General features: G+C 43.0%; 1 protein-coding gene across 1 annotated transcript in view; it reads right to left on the reverse strand.

Moving 5' to 3' along the window:
- Positions 1-27314, reverse strand: part of FHAD1 (forkhead associated phosphopeptide binding domain 1) — a 174400-nt gene that overhangs the window by 143025 nt on the left and 4061 nt on the right. Inside the window, exons 2-3 of the mRNA XM_027859802.1 lie at positions 20985-21091; positions 8052-8258 (exon numbers count right to left, since the gene is read on the reverse strand). Coding sequence (XP_027715603.1) covers positions 8052-8258; positions 20985-21091 — 314 coding nt within the window. The remainder of the gene's footprint in view (positions 1-8051; positions 8259-20984; positions 21092-27314) is intronic.

The raw sequence follows: 27314 nt of genomic DNA on the forward strand, positions 1-27314 counted from the left end.
ACACACACACACACACACACACACACACACACACACACACACATATATATTTAAAATTACAGTATATGAATTTTTTAAAGTTCACAGACTCCAGGTGAAGAACCTCAACCTATTCCAACCTACTCATTTTACAAAGGAGGAAATTGAGGCCCAGAGAAGGATTAAACCTTAAAGGAGGCCTCAGAGTACTGACTCAAGCCCAAGTCAGCCGGTCAATGGAAGCTGGATAGTTCAAGGATATTCATGAACTCATAAGGAAACCCTAGCTCAGGGATCCCAAACCCAAAGTTGACCTTTAGGGCTGCTTCCTCCCAAAGTCATAGCTTGGAGGCTTCCTGCCGTTTGTTCAGTAAATGGAAAAATATGATTGACAGCTCCAACTGGAGGGGAACAAGATGTAGATAGTATTCATTCAGATTAGATAAATGATGGGAACTTAAAGGAAGCAGGCAGTTGATCCTAGAGGTCTTGGCCCTAGATCATGGACACTGATCTGCCCAGATATGAGAAGAAAGTGAGTATTTAAAAAAAAAAAACTACCCAAAACTCAAAGAAGAATATTTTGGAAGAGATTGGCTCCTCTCTGGGACACCTTGTGGAAAGAACCATATAGTTAACATTTAGATTTTTCTAGTTCTTGGAGGATATTTTAAAAATGGGTGGATTGTGTAGAATGGGCCAACAGAAGGGCATAGTGCTCAATGGCAAAATGGCAGAAGGGATGAGTGAGAGGGGAGAAATGTACTGGATCCCATCTAAGGGATCATTTTGCACATTTGCCCAAAGATCCTAGCTCTGATGTTTACCACCTTTGGGTAAGCCACTTAACTCTCTATGATCCTCAGTTTCCACATCTGTAAAACAAAAACAAAACAAAAATGGAGAAGGGGCAATGGGCTAGAGCAGTGATTCTCAAAATGTGGTGAGGAAAATGCTTCGGAGTTCCCCTAGACCCTTTCAAGAGGTCCGTGAGGTCAAAACTATTTTCATAAAAATACTAAGATATTATTTATCTATTAAAACACTCCTTTCCCCAACTACCTGTGTGAGGCCTGATTTCTTCATATAGTTCAACTAAAACAATATATTGCAACAGATTGAATGCAGAAGCAGTTATAAGAATACAGCTGCTGCCTTCTCTTATGCCAGACATTAAGGAGACTTGTAAAAATATGTAAAACAATGCCACTCTTCTCACTAATTTTTTTTGTTTAGAAAATAGTTATTTTTCATTAAAATTTGTTATTTGTATTAACATTGAATGGGATTGTTATTGTTATTTAGAATGAATTAATAAATACTTTAAAATGCATCAGTTTTAATTTCTAATATGGTAAATATTAATGGATATAATCCACATAAACAAAAACTCTTTAGAGGGTTCTCAATAATTTTTAAGAGTGTAAAGAGGTCCTGGGGCAGCTAGGTGGGGCCATAGTGGATAGAGTGCTGGGCCTGAAGTCAAGGAGACTCTTTCTGAGCTCAATTCTGGCCTCACACACTTACTAGCTAGGTGACCCCGGCCAACTCATTTCACTTTGTTTGTGTCAGTTTCCTTATCTGTAAAATGAGCTGGAGGAGACATGGCAAACCACTCCAGTATCTCTGCCAAGAGAACCCCAAATGGGGTCATGAAGAGTTGGACACAACTGAAAAATGACTAAACAACAATATTGGGAAAGGGAGTGAAGTGCTAACAACTGGGCAAATCTGGAAAGGGAGCCCCTGAGCTGAGCTCTGGAGGGAGGGACAGGAAAAGGTGCCCAAGAGAAGGAGAAAAATCCATGCAAGGGAGACAGCCTGGACCTGCAGAGGTTTCACTCCAAGCCTGGGTTCTTTGTTAAAATTCAGGCCGAAACTGCACTTGTGAAGTCTTTCTCTCCCTCTCTTTCCTACAAAGCCTTTTTTCCCAGCTCCAGTCGGGGCATCTAAAAATCCAGGGCCTGTGTCTAAGGGATCTTTGGCATTTTAGATTTTTTGGTTGTGGTGCTTATTTCTTGGACTCTTTAAAATTCCTAAAATAGTACAAAACACCCTCAATCCAGGTCCATTTTCAGTTATCTACATGTGCAAATTAGTTACTAATTTTAAAGTATGTAGCTCTGGGCAAGTCAGACTTCTTGTCTGGGCCTCAGAGATCACATCTGTACAATGAGAGGGTAGAAATTAGATGACCTCTAAGTTCCCTCCTAGATGTGACATCCTGTATTCTAAAGTCCCTCCCATTTCTGACTGTGTTCTAAGGTCCTTCGCTTCCAGCTTTGACATCCTGTGTCCTGAAGGCCCTCTCAGCTCTGACATTCTGTGTTCTAAGGCCCCTCCCAGCTCTGACATCCTGTGTTCTAAGGGCCCTTCCAGCTCTGACATTCTGTGTTTTAAGGGCCCTTCCAGCTCTGACATCCTGTGTTCTAAGGGCCCTGCCAGCTCTGACATCCTGTGTTCTAAGGCCCCTCCCAGCTCTGACATTCTATGTTCTAAGGGCCTCCCAGCTCTGACATTTTATGTTACAAGTTCTCTCCCCTCTCTAATATTCTGTGTTCTAAAGTCTTTCCTAGCTCTGATGTGTTATGTCTTAAGCTCACTTTTCCAGTTCTTGTATTAGTTGTTCTGAAGTCCTATATCCATGGTCAGAGTCACATTTAAGACCTCTGGCCTTTGGGGTTAAGCTGGTTTTGGGGGAAGGTTGCATAGGATATACTTGCTCCTATGCATGGTTGAGGCAAAGTGTAGACAGAAGTCAAAGTTGCTGGTCTGAGCAATTGGTTTTTTTCCATCCCCAAAGCTCCACAACAGAGAAAGGTTTTCAAAGGGGACAGTAGAACAGGAGGAAGGACAGGGCAATGAGGTGGGGAGTTAACTATGGGACCTGGGGATACTAGCAGCGGGGGTCATGCAGACAGTGGCCTCCCCAGCTGACCCAGGGGTCCCAGTTGGCAGAGGACCCCAGGCAAGACAGCACATTCTGAGCAGGCAGTGAGCCTACTTAGCCCATCTCACCCCAGCCCCAACTAAGGGAGCCCTGGGGAGGGGCAGCTACAGGATTCTGGAGGGGCAACAGCCCAGAACTGGGAGAGAGTACAGGTCGAGTAGAGGCTGACTCTTGAGAGGCGGAGAGAGGAATTGTTCCTTTCCCTCCTCCCTCCCCGCCACCCATGGGAGCTAGGGGCCCAGCCCCAGTTACCCACACAGCAGGTTCTGCTCTGTCTTTGGTTCTCTGAAGCTATATTCTATAACTCCACTAGCCTAATAATAATTAGAAATGTAACAAAGCTATGAAATAAACCAAGAAAGTTATTATACATTTCAAAGTCAAACAAATGATCATGGGGTCATAGATATAGAGCTTGAAGGAAGCCCAAAGGCTATCTACTTCAACCTGCTCGTTTTATACATAGAACACCGAGGCCCAGAGGGGCTATATTGACTTCCCCAAGGTCATTCAAGTCAAAAATGGTATAGGTGGGATTTGAACCCAGGTCCTCAGGCTTTGAATCCAGTACTCTTTCCATTGAGTCATCTATGTTTGGATAACGAACAGCAGGGCTCTGTCCATTTGTGTGGAAACGAGAGCTAGAATCTGAAAAACTGTTGAATGTGCTAAGATTTTCCTGTGGGTGTTCTCTTGGCATGTGTTGAGTGGGCTGAAGTCTTCTTCTTTTCTTGAGTCTGTAATCCAATTATTTACTCTGCAGAATTTTATGTTGATGCTCAAGGTCCATTTAAATTGGTGACCTTACTGAGATAGTAACTCCAGAACCAGTAGTGCCATCTGGGCTAAGTGATGGAGAGAATCCCAGAATCCCATTCCTTTGACTATTCATTCATCAGTTTGTTCAGCTAGCCACTGGCTAGCAATAAAAAGTGCCTGCCCTCAAGGAGCTTACATTCTATTGCATTCTCAGAGTGGGAAGGCATCTCAAAGGACAGCTAGTCCAACCCATATTTGAACAAGAATCCTCTCTATGGAAAACTCCAGTAGTTTCCAAAGTGATGGCTAAGGCATGAACCCAAGGGATGTATGAACAACCAAATGAAGGATGAGAAGATATCCAGGAATGTGCCGGAACTAACTCCTACCCAACTCAGGGCTTATTAAACTTTCAGTGTGAACATTTACACCTCTAAAACAGGCAAATGCACAAATGAGGGCTTGGTTTATTGCTTTGCTATTTGTCTAGATTTATGACTTTTTGCCTCTTTTTGTATCCATGAGGCTTAGCTCAGTATCTAACACATAGTAGGTGCTTAATGAATGTTTATTGATTGGTTAAGAAATTAGTGGAGAAATGTTAATATTGCAGATTAAATTTAAAGGTGTGTTATATATACATTGCGGGGGTGAGGGGTGGAGCCAATTGTTAAACATCTACCTGATCATGTCCAATTATTCTGCACAACAGCCAATCATGGGGTGAGATGGCCTCCTTTTCAGCTCTAGAGCTATGATTCTATAAAGTGGCAAATAACCTGGATTTTGGTCCCTGTGCAGCTACCTGTGACTTTGGACATGGCCCTCCCCCTCTCTGGTCCTCAGTTTCCTTCTCAGACTGAGTGATCTCTAAGTCCTTTCCAGCCCTGGAATACTATGATGAGAGTATGTGTTCTAGGAAATGACACCCCTAAACTACAAAGGAATTTTGTTAATTGAGTGAAACACTAGAAAATGGCCAGAAGAGGGAGCTAAAGCATTCTGATTCTGATGCCTTCGGCTCTTTGGGTGGCATGCAGAGGTACTGATTTGTGGCTGGACTTGAGAAGAAACAAGCCAAGTTTATATAGCAAACCAATCTGAGTCAACTGACCATTGAAATGGCCATCAAATACAATTGATTTTTTTTTAATGCAGCGTAAAAGAAGAGAGGAAAGAACTGGCTTTGGGGTAAGAGGACTTGGCAACCAACTGTACATGGTGAGAGAGAGTTAGGTGACACCTAGGTTGTGAGCCTGAATGGGAGGATGATGGTACCTTTGCCAGTAATAAGGAAGTTAGGAGGAAAGGAGGGTTTGCTGGGGGGAGGGAGGGTTGGTGGTGAAGATAACAAGTTCAGTTTTGGATAGGTTGAGTTTAAGATGCCTATGAAACATCCAATCTAAAATGTTCAGTAGGCAGTTGGAGAGGAGAGACAGGAGGCTGACCTCTTGAGAGAGAGGTCAGGGCTGGACAAATAAATCCAGGAATCATCCGCGTAGTTGTTCAGCCATGTCCCACTTATTGTGACCTCATTCGAGGTTTTCTTGACAAAGGTACTAGAATGGTTTGCCATTTTTCTTCTGCAGTTTTACAGATGAGAAAACTGAGGCAAACAGAGCTAAGTGACTTGCTCAGGGTTACACAGTTAGTGTCTGAGGCTGGATTTGAACTCAGGTCTTCCTGACTCCCAGCCCAGCACTCTATCCCCTGCACCACCTACCTTCCCCTTCCACATAGAGATGAGAGCTAAAACCATGGGAACTGATGAGATCATCGAGTGAAATAGTAGAGGAAGAAGAGAGACAGTCCCATCACAGAGCTTTGGAGGATACACTCAATTAACAGGGATGATCTGGATGAAGGTCCTGCTCAGGAAACTTAGAAGGAACAGGTCAACAGGAGAGCAATGTCACAAAAGATGAGAGGAAAGTGTCAAGGAGCCGGTGATTGATGATGCCTGTCTACAGAGAGGTCAAGAAAAATGAGGACTGAGAAAAGTCCATTAGATCTGGTGATGTTAACTGAGTCCACAACAAAGTATGTTGTCTAATCTTAACAGGACTCTCACTGCAACAGGACATTCTTTTTGATTCTATGGGGCAGCTAGGTGATGCCATAGTGCACAGAGCACTGGGCTTAGAATCAGGAAGACATCCTCATGAGTTCAAATCTGGCCTCAGACACTTCCAAGCTGGGTGACCCTAGGAGAGTCACTTCACCCTATTTGCCTCAGTTTCCTCATCTGTAAAATGAGCTGGAGAAGGAAATGGCAAGCCATCCTAGTATCTCTGCCAAAAAAACCCCAAATAGGGTCATGAAGTCAGATGCAACTGAAACAACTCAACAACAATTAATTTTATGTCCTGCTCCCCTCTTCTATCCTGAAGTCTCCCAGTGCTACCTCTGCCAATCTTTATAGCTAAGATCCTCATCTTTTACTTTACTGAAAAAACAAAGGCCATTTGCTTCACGAGTTCCCTCTGGTCTCCTTTTCTACATCTCACAACCCCTTGACATCATCTCTCATTTTCTCCTCTTTTCTTCCAGTCTCTGATGATGAAGTAGCCCTTCTCCTAGCCCAACATCGTATTTACAAACACCCTTGATTACTTGCCCTCCTATCTCTTCCAGCAAATTTGTCCCATCTTATCTCCATTTGATTTCTTATTTTCAATCTCTCCCTACTGTTCCTTTCCTTGCTTTCTATAACCATATCCAAGTCTCCTCCATCCTTAAAATATTCCCTGTACTTCCTACTATCCCTCTCAAGTTAGAATTAAAAGAATCTTTCCCTTATCTCAGTCAAATTCCCTGAAAAAGCTGTCTACAGTAGCTGCGTCTTCTCCATCTTCCCTGATTCACTCCTCAGCTCTCTGTAATCTGCCTTCCAACCTCATGACTCAACTAAAACTGCTCTCTCCAAAGCCAGCTGTGATCCCTTAATTGCCAACCCTGATGGCCTGTCCTCAGTCCTCCTCTTTCTTGATCTCTCCAAGTCATTGACATCACTGACCTCTGTCTCCTCTCTAGGTTTTGTCACTGTTCTATTTTGGTTCTCCTTTTATCTGTCTGATTGTTCCTTTGTTGGATAATTACCTATTTCTAACTGTAGGTCTGTCTTCTCTTTCCTTGATTGGTTGATTGCTGTATCTGTAAAATGGTGGGGTTAGACTAGAAGTCCTCGAAGGTTCTTTCCAGTTCAGGAGCTGGGATGTTTGACTGTCACAGTCTTGAGAACCAATGCTACTAAAGAAAACCTTATCAGGTTTTGGATATTAATAGAAGGAAATACAAAGCTTTGGGGCCACACTGTCTGGATCAGTGAGAAAATGGGACCAGTCAGCAAGCCCCTGACCACCTAACATCCAATCCATCCAGCCAACAATGCTATCTACTCTGCTGCTGGGCATACCCACCACCCTTCTTCCCTTCTCCCCACCCCAATATACCCTTTCTACTTCTTTCTCTGGGCTTAATAATCAAACCCATATTACCAAACTTTTATTGTTCCTAGAAAGGGTGTGTCTGGTGACTATCCTATAGATCAACTCATCATCCCCTGACTTCTTGACTCCTCATACACTCTCTTCCTTTGACACTTCTCCCACAAGTGTGGCCTCCATTTTGATTGGCAGCTAGGTGGCGCCATAGTGGATAGAGCGCCTGGCCTGGAGTCGGGAAGACTCATCTTCCTGAGTTCAAATCTGGCCTCAGACACCTACCAGCTGTGTGTTAAACAAGTCACTTAACCCTGTTTGCATTGGTTTTCTCATCTGTAAAACGAGCTGGAGAAGGAAGTGGTAAACCATTCCATCCAGTATCTAAATATGATCATGAAGAGTCAGACAAGACTGAAATGGCTCAGTTAAGCCACTACATGGAGGTCCCAGCTCCTGCTAAGCTTCATTTCACTCCTTGGACTTCTCACCAGCTGAAATGCCACCAGGTCTAGAAACCAAACCTTGGAGGACTTAACTCTTTTATGTCCAAACTCAACCCTGAATTTCCCTCTGCCCTACTCCATCCCCTTTCCAATTTTAGAACCATAATCAAATTACTCTATCATTACTCCTGGAAGGATGTATAATCTACCCCTCTATGGCTCTACTCATCATCCCTGTAACTTTCCCAACCAAAATTAACCTCCCTGGCCATCACTCCCCTGTATGTGCTGTGTCCCTTTCTCCCTATTATAAGAATGTAAGCTCACTGAGAGCAGAACCAGTATTTATTTTTGTGTTTGTATTCTCTCATGCTTAGTAAAGTGCTTGGCACATAGTAAGGGATGAATACATTTTTTCATTCATTCATTCATCCATCCATCCAGTGCAAGGGGAGGAGGGGCTGAGGCAAGGCTTACTGAGGTTAGGAATTCCACCACCAGCTCATAGGTGAGCCCCCTGGATCCAAACCGCAGGACATCCCCTGGTTTTAGTTTCACCGCTACGTTCTGAATGTGGCAGTTGTTGACGAAGGTCCCACTGAGCGAGTTGAAATCCTGAAGGATTAAGCTGCCTTCCTCTTCATTGAACTCAATGAGGGCATGGTGGTTGTCGATATCTGGGTACTGAAAGGCAAAGACTGGGTTCAGAAAGTAAATAAGTCAAAGAACAGTGATGTTGGGGGACGTGCAGTGGGTGGGGGGCAGGCTGCTAACATAGGAAGCACAAAAACTGGGGAACCAGAAAAAGACCTTCTCATACAAGCATTTGGCCCAGAACTGGCCATGTTCTATTTCTATGGCACTACAGTTCCCCATCTATGAAATGGGGATATTATTAGCATTGACTTCACAGAGTGGTTGTGAGATACCAATGGGATCCTTGTATGCAAAGGGCATTACAAACCCTAAAGTGATATGTAAATGTGGTCTGGGATTATTAATAAATTATAAACTGAGGCAACTAGGTGGCGCAGTGGAGTTCAAATCCAGCCTCAGACACTTAACCAGCAAGTCCCTTAAATATCTGTCTGCCTCACTTTCCTTAACATAGGTCTTCCTGACTCCAGGCCTAGCACTCTGTGCACTATGGCACCACCTAGCTGCCCCACTTTATATGTACTTGATACCTATATATACAAGGTATCCCCAAAGTCTTAGCTTTAATAGCTATTGAAGCTTAAAGCAGCACTCGCACTTTTGGGACACCCTATATAGCAATGTAGCCTGACTGTAGTGTAGATGGAGCCCTGTCCTTCAAATTAAGAAGGCTTGGGTTCAAGTCCTTCCTCTGACCTTACTGGCTGAGTGAGCCTGGGCAAGTCACTTAACTTCTCAGTAAGAAGACTCTAGGTTGAAGAACTGGTTTCAGTACAGTGAGTTTCCTCATCCAGGAGTCCCCTATGTTAATGAAATCACAGGTCCAGTCCCGATTCCTATCCTTGCCAGCATACATATATATTGTTTTCTCCAAAAGAGTGTCAGTTCCTAAGGGGCAGCTAGGTGGCGCAGTGGATAGAGCACCGGCCCTGGAGTCAGGAGGACCTGAGTTCAAATGCGGCCTCAGACCAAACACTTGACACTTACTAGCTGTGTGACCCTGGGCAAGTCACTTAACCTTATTTGCCTCAGTTTCCTCACCTATAAAATAAGCTGGAGAAGGAAATGGCAAACCATATCTCTGCCAAGAAAACTCCAAATGTGGTCATGAAGAGCCAGACACTACTGAACAACAACAACCTGGCAGAGTTTCAGGCACATGTCAGGTGTTTAATAAGTGCTGATTGGTATATTGAATAGTACCTGGCATCGATCTTAGACTAGAGCTGGAAGGGACCATCTATCTAATCCTTCAGTAAAATGAGGCCCAGAGACTGAGTGACTTGGCCAAAGTCTCTCTGTCACTGTGGCAGAGCCAGGAGTGAGCCCTGGTCCTCTGGACCAAGGTTATATATAGCACACTTTCCCATGTAACACACTGTCTCCAACCGTCTATACATAAGCACACAGCAGGTGTTTAATAAGTGCTTGTTAATAGATCATCATAAGAAATACTCTGTGTTGTAATAGAAAGGAGAGCAGGGGGCAGGAGACCTGGGCTCTGGTCCCTGCTCTGAGACCGACTTATTAGGTGAGTTTGGACAACTTACTTCCTCTCTCCTCATCTGGTAGAGGACAGGGTGGGGTTAAATCATTTCTAAGATGCTTTCCCAGTTGTAAATTATGTGCTCTAGGGTTTCCTTCTATCCTTCCAGGCTCCAGGGCCTTTCCAAAGTCTAATGTTTTCTGCCCAAAAGTCCCTTTCATCTTCAATGTTCTGTGTACTAGGGACCTCTCGGGCTCTGCTGATATTCTGTGTTCTAGGGGTATCTCCATTTCTGCTGACTGTTCTGTGTTCTAGGAGCATCTCCAGTTCTACTGATGTTCTGTGTTCTGATTCTGCTGATGTTCTGTGTTCTAGGGATATCTCCATTTCTGCTGACTGTTCTGTGTTCTAGGAGCATCTCCAGTTCTGCTGATGCTCTGTGTTCTGGTTCTGCTGACTGTTCAGTGTTCTAGGTGCCTCTCTAGTTCTGTTGACTATTCTGTGTTTGAGGAGCCTCTCCAGTTCTGCTGACTGTTCTGGGGTCTAGAGGCCTCTCCAGTTCTACTGATGTTCTGTGTTCTGGTTCTGCTGATGTTCTGTGTTCTAGGGGCATCTCCAGTTCTGCTGACTATTTTATGCTCTAGGGACCTCTCCAGTTCTGCTGACTGTTCTGGGTTATAGAGTCCTCTCCAGTTCTACTGAATGTTCTGGGTTCTAGAGGCCTTTCCACCTCTGCTGACATTCTGTGCTCTAGGTTCCATCTGTGTTTTAAAGTGCTTTTCCATTCTGATGAGAAGCAGCATTGCAGAACAGTGAACACTGCCCTGGAGGTCAGGAAGACTCCAGGTCCCACCTGGATGCAGACATTTCTAAGTTCTGTGACCACATTTATGCAAGTCTCAATGATTTAGAGCTTTGGTTTCCTCATCTCTGAAATGGGGATAATCCTCCTGCCCATAGAACCCATCTTCTGGGGCTGCCTTGGGGCTCAGATGAAATCATGTCTGTACAATATACTTTGCAAAGCTTCAAGGGCTATAAAAATGCCAGTTCTTGTGATCATCAAGGTCCCTTCCCCCTCAGACATTTCATATTCCAAGCTCCCCTTCCAGCTCTGACATTCTATGCCCCAAGGGCCTCTACAAATCTAATGTTTTTTGATTCCAAATGAACATTTTGAGCAGGCGCCAGTGAACAAGAGAACAAAGCAAGACTATTAGCTGGCAAACCAGGAATCCCTTTATGAGAAAAAGGGGAAGGTCAGCTTCAATTTGAGGCAGCCTGGGAGAAGGAAGGGCATCTAGTGGATAGAGCACTGGGCTTGGAGGAACTGAGTTCAAATCTGGCCTCAGACACTTCCTAGCTGTGTGACCTGAGCAAGTTACTTCACCCTGTTTGCCTCAGTTTCCTCATCTGTAAAATGAATTGAAGAAGGAAATGGCAAACCACTTCAGTATCTCTGCCAAGAAAACCCCAAACGGGGCCTTGAAGAGTCAGACATGATTAAAATGACTGACCCACAACAACGGGACTGGGGAAAGAAACTAATTCCGGTGTCAAAGGACATGGGTTCAAATCTTACCTCTGGATGCTTACTACCTGGGAGAACCTTGGGGAGGTCCCTTACTCTTCCTCATTGTATAAAACTAGGGCCCTGGATTGGATGCCTTCTGAAGCCCCTTCTGGGCCTGGATCTTGGACCCTATGACCTAACATTGGAGAGGGTGCACTGAGTGATCTGCTCTTAAATATCAGTCTTTCTACTATGGCGACTTCCATGTGGAGCCAATACCCCTAGCTGGCTATGCCTGCATCCTGGCACTTGAAGTATTTTCATTTGGAGGGGAATGCTTAATGTACATGCCCTCTAATAAAGGAGGCACCTCCTTTCTTTGGGAGAATGGATGCTCAGTGTTTCCTGTCCCTTTGTCCTGGGATGAGTGAAAGGATATATCTTGACTTCCCTGCATATTCTCATTATGTGAAGGGTTCTGGGGTCCATAGACCCCCTCCATGGGGTCAATAGGTAGATTTCAGGGGGTGCATGAATTTTTTAAAAAGTATTTTGATAGCTTTATTTCAATATAATTGGTTTCCTTTATAATCCTATACATTTGATTTTATGCTTTTAAAAACATTCCTCTGAGAAAGGGCCCATAGGCTCTAGCAGACACTGCCAAAAGAAGGGTCCACAACACAAAAAAGGTTGAGACCTCCTGTGCTAGAGGGAAACACTCATTTTTTGGAGCAAAAATGTACATTTAGAAACTCCAATTTTGAGGCCTCCCTTCTTGGTTTTCAAGATTGTTTTTGGAGGTGTGGCAGAGTAGAGGGTTGGGAACCATGATTTCAACATCCTAGGGAACTCCTGGTGCCAAAATTCCTTCCACTAAAGGGCTAAAACTCCTCTGCCATTAATTGCCACCATCATCATATCTAGCATTTCCAGAGCACTTTTGGTTTTGCAAAATAATTTACACATGTTGTCTCATCTGATCTCGTCAGAATTTTAAAGAGTTGCCTGGAAGATTCTGCCTCTTTAAGATTTTATCTAAAAATTGGAAATAATATTTCCTTAGGATATGTTTCTATTCACCTTTCATATTTGCTCATTCATTGCCAAAGACCCACAGTGAGCACCAGTTTGGAAAGGAAGCACCAGTTCTGCTTAGCCCAGTCTTGGAAGTATTGGTGGCTGCCCAGGGTTGGGGGCTGGTGGTTGCCCCAGCTGGGCCAATCAGAAGCTGCTCTAGTAAAGGAGATGGGACCCAAACTTGCCTCCCAAGCCCACGGCAATAAGGAGTAACAGGAAAGCTACAGCTAGGCATATCTGGAGCATCAACGTCAACCTCCCTCCTCTTCCTTCTGCCCTGGCACCAAGACATCGGCAATTGCTCTGATTGTGTCTTCTCCCTATTTCCCTTATTTTCTCCTGCGTCCCCACTCCAGACCCTCCCCTTAAGCCTCTGACCTTCCGTCATAGGTAAAACACAACAGTAATAAGGGCTCTTTCAGTGAACCTCCAAACACAGCGGAATAACTCACAAAACCAAATTATCAGCATTAAACACTTTCCTACCAAGACAACTAGCATTAAACAGTTCTCTGGAAGGCATCAGAAATTTCATTTTAATGTTTAAGTCCTGCAAGCTATGGTTATGGGTTCCTTGGAACCATATTTTAGCAAAGACCACTACACACCACTGCTTCAAAAGGCACTGTTTGGTTCTGCCACGCTCTGTCTCTTCCCTTCTGCTACTTCTGACACGGCCAGACCACTGTTCTGGAGTCCAAGGAGGCCAAAGAGGCTGAGTGGGGGAAACGGGAAAAGCCCAAACAGAGTAAGTGGCTTCTAGTGCCAGCTCTGCTGCGCCTTGCTTTCTGGGTTGGCTTGAGCAAATAATTTCCCCTTTCTGGGGATCAGTTGCCTCTTCTGTACAATGAGGTGGTTAGAACTAGTGAACTCTCCAAGTTCTAGGGCTCTGTGTTCCAGTATTCCATGTTATAAGATCTTGTCCCATTCTTTGTTCTCTATTTCCTCCCAGCCCTGATATTCTGTTCTAAGGGCCCTCCCAGACCTGGCATTCTGGGTTCTAAGGGCCTCCCAGCTCTTATAGGCCCCTACCAGCTATTACAGGCCCATCTTCCGGCTCTCCTGATGCTTCCATCTCAGGCCCAGCCACCTTTTCATACCAGTGCTGCCTCTACACTTGTTGCCATCACACTTGGAACCTTTATTTGAGGAACTGCCCATAACAACCATACTCAGGGCTAATCCAGTTCAGCTCCTGGTTTCCTGAACTCTTCCATCTCACCTCTGTGCGGTTACCACCCAGCCTTTCTCAGCTCCCTTTTGTGTGTTATTTTCCCCAATTAGAATAGAAGTTCCTTGAGGGCAGGAACTTTCTTGCTTGTATTTGTATTACCAAGGTTTAGCACTATGCCTGGCACAGAGTAAGCTCTTAATAAATGCTTTACCTAATCTTTAGCTAACCTCTATTCTAAATTCCCTCCTAGTCTGAAATTCTAAGGTCATATTACATATATATATATGTATATGTATATATATAAATACATATATAATATAATACATATTATATACAATACATATTATATATTATGTAACACATATTATATAATGTATTATATAATACATATTATATAATATATTATATAATACATATTATATAATACATTATATAATACATATTATATAATACATTCTATAAACATTATATAATACATTCTATAAACATATTATATAATATATTATATATAATACATATTATATTTAATATATACACATACATATATTATATTATATATATATTTCAAAGCAAAAGCATTTAAACAGCATAAAAAGAAAAGTAGTCATCAAATACTTTCTCCATACTCGCCCACAAATATTTGTGTCACCCAATGGGAAAAGTGAACTCACCTGGAGAGCATATGAGGAGAAGCATCCAAATGGGGACTCTTTGTGGCCTGAGCACATGTGTGAAGGAGAAATTCACCCCTCTGATGCTGCAAACCTAGTGATGCCATTACATGTTTCCTTCTGTGACTGAGGTCCTGACACATTGCTGACCCTGTGCGTGCTAACCTTGTATGAGTCTCTAAGCCCCAGGCCCCTCCAAAGCTGGCTGAGCTAATGCCACGAGGCTAGGCTGGGGGTCCCATTTTCCAGGGGGAGCAGAGCTACGACCACTGAGCCTTCTACAGACCTGGCTGACTGCAGACAATTGGGATTGCCCCATAGGCCAATGGGAAAGCACTCCATAGTCTTGTGGGGCAGTTTGCCTTTGTCTGATTCATTCCTGCTGAGCTGTCTTCCTCTAGAAAAAAGCTGCTGCAAAACTGACTTTTCCACTAATGAGAAGATAGAGGGCAGTTAGGGCTTATTAAGGAAGAGAATGAAGCATCTGGAATGCCATTACAAAAAGTTGCTTCATTTTTAAATGTGCTGAATTATACATTATTAAAAAGTAAGGCCTGATTAAAAGATCCTGAGAATGACTTGGGGTTGTCGTCGACCTTCCGTTCCTCACTTTTCCTGTGGTGTCAGTCCCCAAGTATTGTCAATGGTACTTTGGCAATGTCTTTGATATACAGGATGTTATATAGCCAGCTCAAAGATATTTGCAAGAGCTGATTGTTAAATTGTCCACCTGGGATATTGGTAAATGCTACAAATTAGGGCTTCATTGCTTTGTTGATTTTCTAGACTTGAGAAAGTGATGGAGAAAATGGCAATGATACAGGTTACATTATGTTGAGCTGTCTATTTTCAGAGAACCAGGTGCTACATATTTACCAGCACCCTGTCTAGTCATATTATCATCTTCCTAGTTTGGGTTCTAATTACTATTGCATTAACCTCCTAGTTGACCTTCCTACTTTCTCCACCCCACTCAATCCATTTCTTATTCCACTTCCAGCATTAATAAATAAATAAAGAAATAAACATTTATGAAGTGCCTACTGTGTACCAGGCACTGTTTGAAGTGTTGAGTATATAAAACCAGGCAAAAAAAAAATAGCCCCTGCCCTCAAGGAGCTTACAATCTAATGGTGGAGAAAGTATGCAAATAAATATACAAAGCAAGCTATGTGCATGATAAAAAGGAAATAATTAACAGAAGGTAGGCACTAGAATGATTTTTCTTCCACATAGATCTAATCACATCATTCCTCTGCTCAACCATTTTGCCCCCAATTAATATACAAACTGTTTTGTCTGCCATCCGAGCAGCAATACGATCTACCTCTCCCTACCTTTCCAGGATTATCTCATTTTGCTCCTCTCTGTGCTCTGTATGCCATAGTCAAACTAAACTACTCTCTGTTCCCTGCATGTGAGCCATATTTTCCCACCCTCATATCTTTGCTGACACTGTTCCTGATGCCTAGAATGCCCTTCTTTCCCCTTTGCTAAATTCCTCCTCATCCTATAAAGTGCAACCCAAGTGGTTGCTCTTCCAGGAAGCCTTCCCTGATCCCTCATCAGTAATTCCCTTCTCCTTGAGAGCTCCCATAGCAATTTGGACCTCACTATTGCCCTGATGATATAATATTGTACAGTGTAGTTACCCTGTGTGTGTGACTTATCTTTCTACTCGTTTTCTTCCTGAGATCAGGGATTGTGTCTTATCTCCACTTTGTACTTGTCCCGCTCAAAGCACGGTGGCACCAAAAATATGAGTTTAATTTAAGATTAGATCAGAACTCATGCCTTCAAATGAGCTTGGGAGCCAGCCTTAAATTCTCACTCTGGAACTCTTGACCCAAACAGTTGGGGAACTAATGACTTCATCCTCAAGAACTGTCTGCAGGCAGTGCCATTTGGGGTGACTCAAGAAAGTTGAGTCCAGATGACCACACCTCAAATGGCATGCCCAGTAGAGGGACAAGGTGGTAAGCAGGAAACAACACTGCATTTAGGTGTCAGTTCAATTCAATGAATTGCTCTTCCAGTGAACCTCCAAACACAATGCAATAACACACAAAATGGGAATTGCTTTGTCTTTGGAATCTGAAGACCTGGGTTCAAATCCTGCCCCTGAAGCTTACTCCCTGCATGCCCTTGGACAAGGTCCTTAAACTGCTCTGACTTTGGTTTCCTCGTTTGTAAAATGAGGAGATCAGATGAGAAGAGGACTATGAAAAAGTCTGGAGTGTAGCCTTGAGAGCCCTTCTGAGGGATGAAGTCCAGGGCTGGAATGAGCTTCTGGGATGAAGAAGTTTCTGGAGCCTGAGAGAGAAGGCCTGCAGGGCATCAACTCAGCTTTTCCTCACCCCAGGCCTGGCATTCTGTCCACTGTGCCACCTAGCTGCCCTGTGTCCAATAATACGCATGTAACTAATACACATATATTAGGGATTCATGCTGGTGATGTTTTTTACTGTCAATGAATCAGTCAACAACAAGTATTTATTAAGTGTTTACTATGTGCCAGGCACTGTGCCGAGTGCTGGGAGTACAAAGAAAGATAAAAACATGGTGCTTTCCTTTAAGCAATTCTAAAGGAGCTAAGATTGTTAGGCAATCAGTCAACAAGCACTCTATGTGCCAGTTCAAATCCGGCCTCAGACAATTACGCTTTGTGGGACCCAGGGCAAGTCACTCAGCCTTTTTGCCTCAGTTTCCTCTTCTGTAAAACGAGTTGGAGAAGGAAATGTCAAATTGCTCCAGTACCTCTGCTAAGAAAACCCTAAATGGGGGTCACAAACAGTTGGACATGACTGATAAATGACAGAAAAACAACAAAAAAATCATTGGACCACTAATTGTGTCTATTTAAAAACCTACATGGAAAATAGAAATTTAAAAAGAATCAGATACATATGAAGTGACATTTGATCCAAGAGTCAATAGGGAGCCATTGGAGTTTATTGAGAAGGGGAATGACCTGATTAGACCCTTGTTTTAGGAAGATCTCTTCCTGGCAGCTGATCGGAGGATGGAGTAGAGGGGGGTGGGGAGAGGCTGGAAGCAGGGAAAGCAAAGAGGGTTGAGTTATGGTGGGGACTCGAGTGTGAATAGAAAGAAGGTGACCTATGAAAGAAATGCAAGGAAGGTGGTGATGAAACGTGACAACTGTTTGGTTATGGGGGTAAGCAAGAAAGGAATCGATAAGGTTGCCAAAGTTGTTAACTAAAGTGACTGGAAGGGTGTGTGTCGGGGTGTTCGTAATAGAAGCAGGGAAGTGAAGAAGAGAGGGGGAGGGAGGGAGGAGAACAATAATGAGTTCTATTTTCATAATGAGTTTGAGGTTTGTCCCTACTGTAGATATTTTCAAAAATATGTTAAGGCTTCTGAAGGAAATTTCCAAAGAGGAATTTCAAAAATTCTCAGAAATTACAATCTCAGTAGAAGTACAGTCTCACAAGGAGAAAAGAAGAAGGAGGAGGAGAAGGGGGAGGGGGAGGGGTAGAAAAGTCACATTTATTAAGCACCTACTAGATGCTGAGCATGTGCTAAGTGCTTTACAAATTATTATCTTGATTAACCCTCACAACAACCCTGAGAGGTAGATGCTATTGATATTCCCATTTTACAGTTGAGGAAACTGAGGTAGACAGAGGTGAAGTGATTTTCCCAAGGTCACAAAACTAATAAATGTCTGAGGTGATATTTGAACTCAGGTATTTTTGGATGAATAAGTTCTGGTGTGTTTTGCATAGAGGAGATGTTTTGGGAGTATAGACAGAGTGTGCTAGCTTGGTGGACTACGAGATCTGGTTTCTAGGTCTGGCTCTGTCATTCATTTTCAGTAAGGTCTTAGGTAACCACCAGAGGAACCATTTAATGTGTGACTCTCCATCTGTGGGTTTCAATTTTATATTTGTGAAATGAGGAAGCTGGACTGGACAACCATTAAAGCTTCTCCCCATTCTGATGTTCCGTGTTCTAAGGCCCCTTCCCACTTTGAAATCCTACATTCTAAAGGCCCTCCCTGTCCCCCAGGTCTAATATTTGGTCATTCTTTTCAAAGGAAAAATAGCGTACCTAAGGTACCATTATCATAGGAGAAGCCAAAAATGAAACATCACCTATTTCCTCATAATTCAAACAATACAAGAAAATCCTGGCAGATTAAAATGCTTAACAACCTGTAGAGAAAAAAAAGTGAGTCTCTGATGGATTTTAGACTTAGAAAAGCATGGTGAAAAAGATAGGCTGTGATGATGGTTGTTTGCAGTAGACCCAGGGGTATGCTGGTAAATGTTTCGCAATTGGCTCTCCAAATAGGCTGGACACCTTTTCCAGTTTAATCTCCTTTATTAGATTTTTCTCCATCACTCTTTTAAGTCTAGGCAATAAAAAAAACCAAAAAAACTCATCCAATAAATCAAACCATGATTTGTAGCATTTGCCAATTTCTGAAGTGTAAATTATCACATTGAAAATTTAACAACCAGCTCTTCTGAGCACAGCTGAGTAGGCTTTTAGTTATTCCTGCAAGAAAAACTCTAATATGGGATCAAAGAGATTCCTAAATACTACCTCCTCCACAAAGATTTTTCCTGGCTTAGTGGAAGTGATCTCTCCACATCTGGTCATTTACTATTTGGTCTTCCTTTTATGCCCCTTTTATGAGGAGGCTAGGTGGTACAAAGGCAGCTAGGTAGCGAAGTGGATTAGAGCACCAGACCTGGAGTCAGGAAGACCTTCATTCAAATCCAGCCTCAGACACTTACTGTGTGACTCAGGGCAAGTCACTTAACTCTGTTTGCCTCAGTTTCTTCATCTGTAAAATGAGCTAGAGAAGGAAATGGCAAACTAGTTCAGTACCTTTGCCAAGAAACCCTCAAATGAGGTCACAGAGTTGGACGTGACTGAACAATAATAACAACAGACCTCTGTTTATGAACTCAGCATATTCCATTTTGTATCTTATCTCATCATATCTATTAAGACTGCAAACTCCCTGAAAGTAAATGTGACTATTTGTGGAATGAATGAATACCAGATGACAGGCAGAATGATGTAATGGAAAGAATTCAAGTCCTGATTGAGAATCAGGGAAGAATCCTGCCTCTGACGTTTACTGGCATCTGAGCCCTGGTCTCCTCATCTGTAAAATGGAGGTAATAATATCTGCTATAACTCCCTCACAAGGTTTGTTATGAGAATCAGATGAGATGATGTTTGCAAAGTGTTTTGTAAGCCTTAAGTTACTATGTAAAATCAGCTATTTTTATGACAATAATAATAATGATGACATGCAGAGCCCATGGGGCATAGTCAATAGAGTGCTGACTTAGGAATCAGAAAGACCTGAGTTCAACTCTAGCCTCAGACACTTACTAGCTAAACGACCACAGGTGGGTCACTTAAAGTTTATGGGTGTCATATTCCTTATCTGTAAAATGAGGCAGTGGGACCACATGCTCTGCTAAGGTACTTTTGAGCCCTTTATTCAGCATGGCATGATAGAAAGCATATTGCATCTGGAATCAGAAGACCTGAGTTCGAATGCTGCCTCTGATGCTTCCTCCCTATGAGACCTTGGGAAAGTAACAACTTTCTGGAGCCTCAGTTTGCTCATCTCTAAAATAACAAAGATGGTCTAGATGGCCACTAAGGTCCCTTAAGTTATAGTTAGGTTGCCATCTGTGTTGGAGGGGAGAGTTAATAAGTCAGGTCAAGTCAACAGACTTCATTGAGAATTTCTTTTGCACTGGGCAATGTTCTAAGAGCTGAAGATACAAAGAAGGGCCAAAAAAAAAAAATACCGCCAAACCCAATCCAAAGGAACAGTCTAATTGCAGAGACAACATGTGAACAGCTATGTACAAACAAGATATACACAGGACAGGCAGGGATAATAAACAGAGGGTAGCTGCCAGCAAAAAGAGGGATCAGGAAAGTGCTTCTTTTAAACGAACACAGAGGCTCTCCCTCTTCCAGAGGCTGCCCTGGAGAGTCAAAGACAAAAATGAACCATTCCCTGACCTCAGGGAGCCTACTTTTTATCGGGGGACACAATCAGGAGAATGTGTACTGAAATCTATATAGGGTATCTTTCATTTGGCTTTTCTGATACAAACATAAAAACCCTGATGTAAACACAGTTACTAATTTGCCAAGCAAGTCCACTGCTGTGAATGACATCTCCTTTTCCCAATCCATTTCCATTTCAGGCAAAGACCTGTCCTAAGGTAGGCCCGTAAGGCCATTAATAGCCTCCTTGGAAGATATATGAAAAGCAAAGCATTGTCAGAGATAGAGAGGGCCATGCCATATCTACCGCCATCTGCCTCCTTCCAAAAAATGGAAACTGATTTTTTTCTTGAATCAGTGTTTTTTTCTTGAATCAGGTGCTGATTCCCTGTTTCCCACACTAAAACCAAGGGGGTATATGTTGTCTTACCTTCTGTGTGCTAAGAGTGTATCTTAATTTTCAATGTTTGCTGTAAAGATTTCCTCTAATAGATACCATTTCAAAACATCTCATTAACAGCCCTAGGTGACTGCCACCATCCTGAATGCCCCTGAGACTTCTCCTCCGTCACCATCTCCTAAGCAACAAGTGACTAATCTTTATTTTTCAAGAAGGGTATGTCTCACCAGCCTGGCCTACCACTTACTTAAAAGCTATCTCCTGCTATGAAAAGATGCAAATATTCCAATGAGAAATGGTGAAATTCAAGAATTAATTACTGGTTGAAAGGGGACTAAATCCCTAAAGGAATGAGGTTATGGTCTAAGGGAATCTATACTACCTGGAAACATTTTGGGGGGGGCAGGGAGGGGGTCTTACCTTTAAAATAATGTCTGAATTTTCATGCCTTCCAATGGTAGTATATCTTCTCAGGAAAATAAAGCCTTCAGAGCATTTTAAAAAGGCTTTCATGATTGCTCTTCTCCCTGCAAGATTTTCATTAAAAAATTAATTTAGTTAGGAAAAAAGGGCAGTCTTTTTTCTTTTTTCTTTTTTTTTTTGTATTGGACCCAAAGAGTATCTTGTTTAATGGATTCATTTTTTGAACATGGTAACTCATTAGGCTTATGTGGCACAGTGTTCCTTTACTGTTTCCCCTTTCAATATTTACTTCCACAAGATTTTGAATTCCAAATTTTCTTCCCATCTCATCCCTCCCCCCACCCCAAGATGGCATGCATTCTGTATACCCCTTCCCCTAATCTGCCCTCCCTTCTATCTCACCCCCCCACCTTCTCTTATCCCCTTCCCTTTCTATTTTCCTGTATGGCAGGATAGATTTCTATACCCCATTTCCTGTATTTCTTATTTCCCAGTTGCGCGTGAAAACAATTTGTTTTTAACATGTGTTTTTAAAACTTTGGGTTCCAAATTTTCTCTCTTCCTCTCTCCCCACCCACCCTCATTGAAAAGGCAAGCAACTCGATACAGGTTACACATGTGTAGTCATGCAAAACACTTCCATAGTAGTCATGGTGTGAAAAACTAAGTATATTTCACTTCATCCTATCCTGCCCCCCATTTATTCTATTCTCTCTTTTGACCCTGTCCCTCCTCAGAAGTGTTTGCTTCTGATTACCCCCTCCCCAGGTCTGCCCTCCCTTCTATCATCCCCCTGCTCTCTTGTCCCCTTCCCCCCCACCCCCCACCCCCGTTTTCCTGTAGGGTAAGATAGATTTCCATACCCAAGTGAGTGTGTATGTTATTCCCTCCTTAAGACAAATCTGATGAGAATAAGATTCACTCATTCCTTCTCACCTTCCCTGTTTCCCCTCCACTGTAAAAGCCTTTTCTTATCTGTTTTATGTGAGATAATTTACCCCATTCTACCTCTCTGAAAAAGGGCAGTCTTGAAATTACTCAGTAGTACATTATTTTGGTCAACTAGATTCTACCACACAGTAATATTTATGAGGTCCAGAGTCTAGCACTTGTGGAAGTTGTCAAAGAGGGAAGAGATTGTGACTTGGCTAAATTACAATTGCATTCTTGGTATAGTATGAGGTAGGGCAGAGGTACTCAAAGTGTGGTCTGTGGACCCTGGGGGTCCCTGAGACCCTTTCAGGGGGTCTGAGAGGTCAAAACTATTTTTATAATATTTTGAGTTGAATCATTTTTCAGTCCTGTATGACTCTTCGTGATCTCATTTTGGGATTTTCTTGGACAAAATATTGGAGTGGTTTGCCATTTCCTCCTCCAGTTCATTCTACAGATGAGGAAACTGAGGCAAAAAGGGTTAAGTGACTTGCTCAGAGTCACACAGCAAGTAAGTGACTTGGGCTAGATTTGAACTCAGAAAGAGAAGTCTTCCTGACTTTAGGCCCAGTGCTCTACCCACTGCAACACCCAGCTGGCCTTCATAATAATACCAAGACATTATTTACCTATTAAAATCCTCCTGCCTTTTCCAACTACCTATCTGTATGCTGTCAGTTTTTCTCTTATACTTCAACCAAAACAACATATAAGTTTTGAATACAAAAGCAGATTAGAGAATCCAGTTATTTTCTATGAAGCCAGACATTAATGAGATCAACCAATCAATCAATAAATCAAACATTTATTAAGCACCTACTATGTGCTAGACACCTGGTGATAAGCTATCAGAAATACAAAATGAGGCAAAGACCCTGCCCCGAAGGAGCTTGTAATCAAGCTGAGAAGACAACATGTAAACAAATATGTGTGTATGTATACATATATAAAGCAAGTTACAGACAGGATAAATAGGAGGTAATTAACAGAGGGGAGGCCCTAGAACTTTTTTTTTCCACAGTAAATGCTAGAATTTATTTCATTTTATATTAAATAGGGCTCAAAGGAAGGTTTAGCGCAATTCAAGGGGTAAAAGGACTGGACAAAATTGAAATCTATCAACCTCACAGGGCTGTGATGAATTCTAGGGAGAAAATGAAACATGACAGAACCAGAGTGCTCATGTAAGTTTTTTTTTATTTACTGCTGAAACAAGATTGGTTCATTGTGAAAATTGATGGACTGGATCAATTGAGGATAAGAGTACAAAACAGTTGGGAATGAGCTCCTTCAGCTTGCAATGTGGAAGGCAAGTCTCCACTAGTGAGCAGAGAGCTGTCTCCTTCATCATAAAGTAACTGACGATCATCCTCTTGCAGGGAAGGCTGGAAACTGAAGGACCACAGCCAGGGAGCCTAGTGGTGGGTTGGGATTCCTCCTGGAGAGATGCTCAGAGACAGGAATAGCAGGAAGCACAAAGATGAGAGTCCATTGGACAGAGAGTCATGGGACCAACCTTTGTTCCTGGAAGTGGGATGCCAGGAGAAAAGAAGGGTGTGACGGGTCCCGTGAAAGGAATAGAGTGGAATCTATAAATGAGGGAGTGCTGGAGAACGTTATAAAAGCCTAGAGTGCCAGAGATATATTCCAGGTACACCCCAATCCTGGGCATTCGTTTTTTTATTCGATATTTCAATGATCCGGGATAGGTTTGCAAATAGTAATCCTCTTCTTTCTTGTTACAGTGAAGCAGGAACACAGAGTCATAGGCATTCATATTCCTATCCCTTTTCCTCCTCAAGTTGGGAGTATAGATCCCCAGCATCCATTCAGGTAGTTGAGTCACATCCACCTCCCAGTACTGTCTGCCCGAGCTGAAGGCCTGTGTAGCAAGGACCGCGTGGAAAGCACAGTTTTCAGGATGCCCGGACTCCACCCGCCAGCCTTCTCCAATCTTCACACTCTTCAGATCCTCAGAAACAGTCACACAGGGACTGGCTGCTGTGGGGTCCATTGTGATGTCCACTCTGAATCGGCGGAGCATCTCTATGCTGCCAGGGATGGGATATTCCCTCAGCTCTGGGAAGACAGCCTTGACCCTTTGGGGCAACACTGCCTTACTCCTTCCCAGCAACTCCTTGACATCCTGGAGCAGCTCCACATTGGGTTGGCGACCTGCTTCCTGCAGCTCTAGCATGAGGTCCTGAAGGGTTTGCATGTGTTGGGATAGTCTGTCCCGGCTTGCTCTTTGCTCTTTCTTCACCCTTTCAACACACCGGAATTGTTCCTCCATTAGGAAGTGGTGCAGGTTGTTATATTCTCTTCTGATCATCGTATGCCAGTCAACAGCAGGTCTCTCCTCCTCAGCTTCCTCCAATTGCTTCTTCAAGTGACTCCGAATGTGCTGGAGCTTCTCCTTGCATTTCTTAGCAGCCTCCTCTACAGGAGAGATCTTGTGAGCCTCATGCTCTGGGCTTTGGGAACATCTCACACAGAGCAGTGTCTGCTCATCCTCACAAAAGAGTTTGAGGACTTGCTTGTGCCTGGCACACTGGCTCTGCCCTTCAGTACTCTGCAAAAGCATGGAGCAGAGCTGTTTGCCCTGGTCAGTCAGCTGTGCTAGAAGCCCATTGACTGCCAGGAATTCTCTAAGCTGGAACACTTGCCTGCATTCAGGACAAGAGGAGGTTGCAGCACTGAGTCTCCAGCTCCAGGAGAGACATACTCTGCAAAAGCTGTGCCCACACCCGATGGTGATCGGCTCAGAGAAGTAGCTCCAACAGATGCTGCAGGTGATTTCCCTCTGCAATTCCTGCAGCACTTCTACAACAGCAGCCATTCTTCTCTCTCCAGTTGCTTCTTTTCTGCAGCAACAGAGAGGCAGAGACTTCAGCTCCACTCCAGGCAGTGTGTGTGAGGGGCAGGGTGCTCTCCTTTTATAGGAGGTAGCCCCACCCCTTCAGGGCCTTCCAGAGAAGGTGTCAACTCCCCTGGCCTGGAATCCTGCAGTTTAACCTGTTAACTCTTGCTGGTTGCAGCACTCCTGAGGCCTTCAGAGTCCACGCTTCTGGTTGACTCCTTTGGATGGACATGTTTCACCAAGCTGAGAGAGCCCCTGTGTCTATAAGGAAGAATGCTATGAAAACATGGAGGCTTAACTCAATGGATTTTCTTTCTTTTTTTTTTAACAGTGAAAACTGTCTTAATTGAGTGCGAGCGCTCATGCACACACGCACACACACAATGAAAACTTAAAATAATTAAAATAAAATAAAGCACAAAATTGCTCTCCAGAAAGGTTGGATCAGTTCACAATTTCATCAACGATGTATTAGTATTCCGATTTTCCCACATCTTCTCCAATATTTATCATTTTTCTATTTTATCATGTTAGCCAATCTGATAGGTGTGATGTGGTACTTCAGAGTTATTTTGATTTGCATTTCTCTAATCAATAGTGATTTAGAACATTTTTCATATGACTAGAGACAGCTTTAATTTCTTCCTCTGAAAACTCCCTGTTCATATCCTTTGACCATTTATCAATTGGGGTACAGGAGGAGGGGTCTAGGGAGGATCTGGATGGGAGTGGCCAGTATGTTGGGTGACAGACCTGGACCACATGGCCAATGGAGAACTGAGCCTAGATAGGATTAAGGGTGGGAAGTGCCTGGGGGCCATCGGGAGGTAATAGACAATGGAGGGCTAGGATAGGTTAAGGGTAACAGAGAAATGGGAGATTGGGCATAGGAAATAATGAAAGGCCAGTTGATAGGATTACAGCCTCAGGCAATGCCAAACATTTGGCCAAAGTCCAGGGCTTTTCCTTTTTGGGCTCCAGATCCCAAAGACATGGTCTTTTCCTTTTAGGGGTTCATCCCCCATCCTCATCATTCCCCCCTCAAACAAATGGGACCCAAATTCTTTTGGGGTAAGGGGTGAAGGTCTCGGCTTCTGAAACTGCTTCCTGCTGGCAAGGGGCATAGAGCTGTCCCTGCCTCGAGGGGTTCCCAAAGAAGAGGTTGACTGGAACCGAGCACAGGCTGCATCCCGGGGATGATGGGGGGACATTGGCTGGTACCCGCTGTTTGCTACCAACTGTAGGTGAATGGCCTGTAGTCTGGAAGACACAAATCTGACAGAAAAGACTGCAGGGCCAGATGTAGGGAGAAGTAAAAGTGTAAGATCCCCATTAAAATCATTTACATTTGACCTGCAGGATTATCTGACCTTGTTACTTTTTCTCAAGTTTATGTAACACTTTTTCAGGTAGAAGTTTTCCATCCCAGGGTTCAATAGTTACACAAATGAATTTGCTGAGACTGACTTTCACTTCAATTATCACTGAAATTCTCCCTCCCCCCAAACCAAACTGAAGATGTTCTGATTTAATTTCAGTTGTTTGGGGGTATTAAATGACTACACATTCAGATCAAAACTGCAAGATTTCACACACTTGCATTGTGCTTCTATCTTTTGCTCTCTATTTGCTCTGACTATAGAAATTTGCTATGAAAGGCTAAAGTAGGGACTAGATTTAGGGCCCAAATATTTCAGAATAAAACATCTTTAGCTCTGCTTGAATTCAGATAATCCACAGTTTTCCAACCATGCAATATCAAATCCACCTCATAGCCAGACTCAGGAATAGCCAGGTGTGCAACATTCCTTTTCAAAGGAACATAATGGGGAAACTGAGCCAGGAGGATCCCGTCTTAGATTGAGGCTAGAATTATCCTCTCAGCTTCTCCCCTTCCCCATGCTGACTTCTCACTTGTATCACATTCTCTCTGAGTAGCTTGTGACATTTCTCTCGGTGAATTGCTGATTATCGATGGATTATTATGATCCATCAGACAACTCAAAATAAAATCACTCACGGTGCCATGAGCTTTTATCTCAAGCAGCAAGTTTCACTAATCACAGCTTAGGAAAAACTTTTCCAGGATTTACATCTCAACTTTAAATTTGTCTTGGTGTAAAAAACCAATCATTAGAGATTATTTCTATATACTTGCAAATTCTCAGCAAGACAAAACTCAAACAAGCTTTTTGGGAAGTTTACAAGTTAAAACAATAACCAACAATAGCCAAATTGTTTTAACTGTAGCCAAATTATGAAAGGTTGCTTGACATAACTGATACTAAAAGTTTACCAGTTTGAAACTTGAAACAAACTCATTACCAATCAGGTGATTTCAGTTTTGTTAAATGCATTTCCAAATTACTTTATACAGAGAATCAACATCTCATAATTAACAGTTAAAACTACAACTTTATAAGAGTGTGCTTACCCAAGTTCGAGGCTAGTTTCTTTACCTTGACCCATCCCCCTTCCCTCTCTCCCTACAGCCGCTGGGAGCTGAGGTGGGGGTGCGGGTGGGAGTGAGCAGG

This window comes from Vombatus ursinus, unplaced genomic scaffold (assembly GCF_900497805.2).
Source record: "Vombatus ursinus unplaced genomic scaffold, bare-nosed wombat genome assembly UNPS02014172.1, whole genome shotgun sequence".
In the NCBI taxonomy this organism is placed as follows: domain Eukaryota; kingdom Metazoa; phylum Chordata; class Mammalia; order Diprotodontia; family Vombatidae; genus Vombatus; species Vombatus ursinus.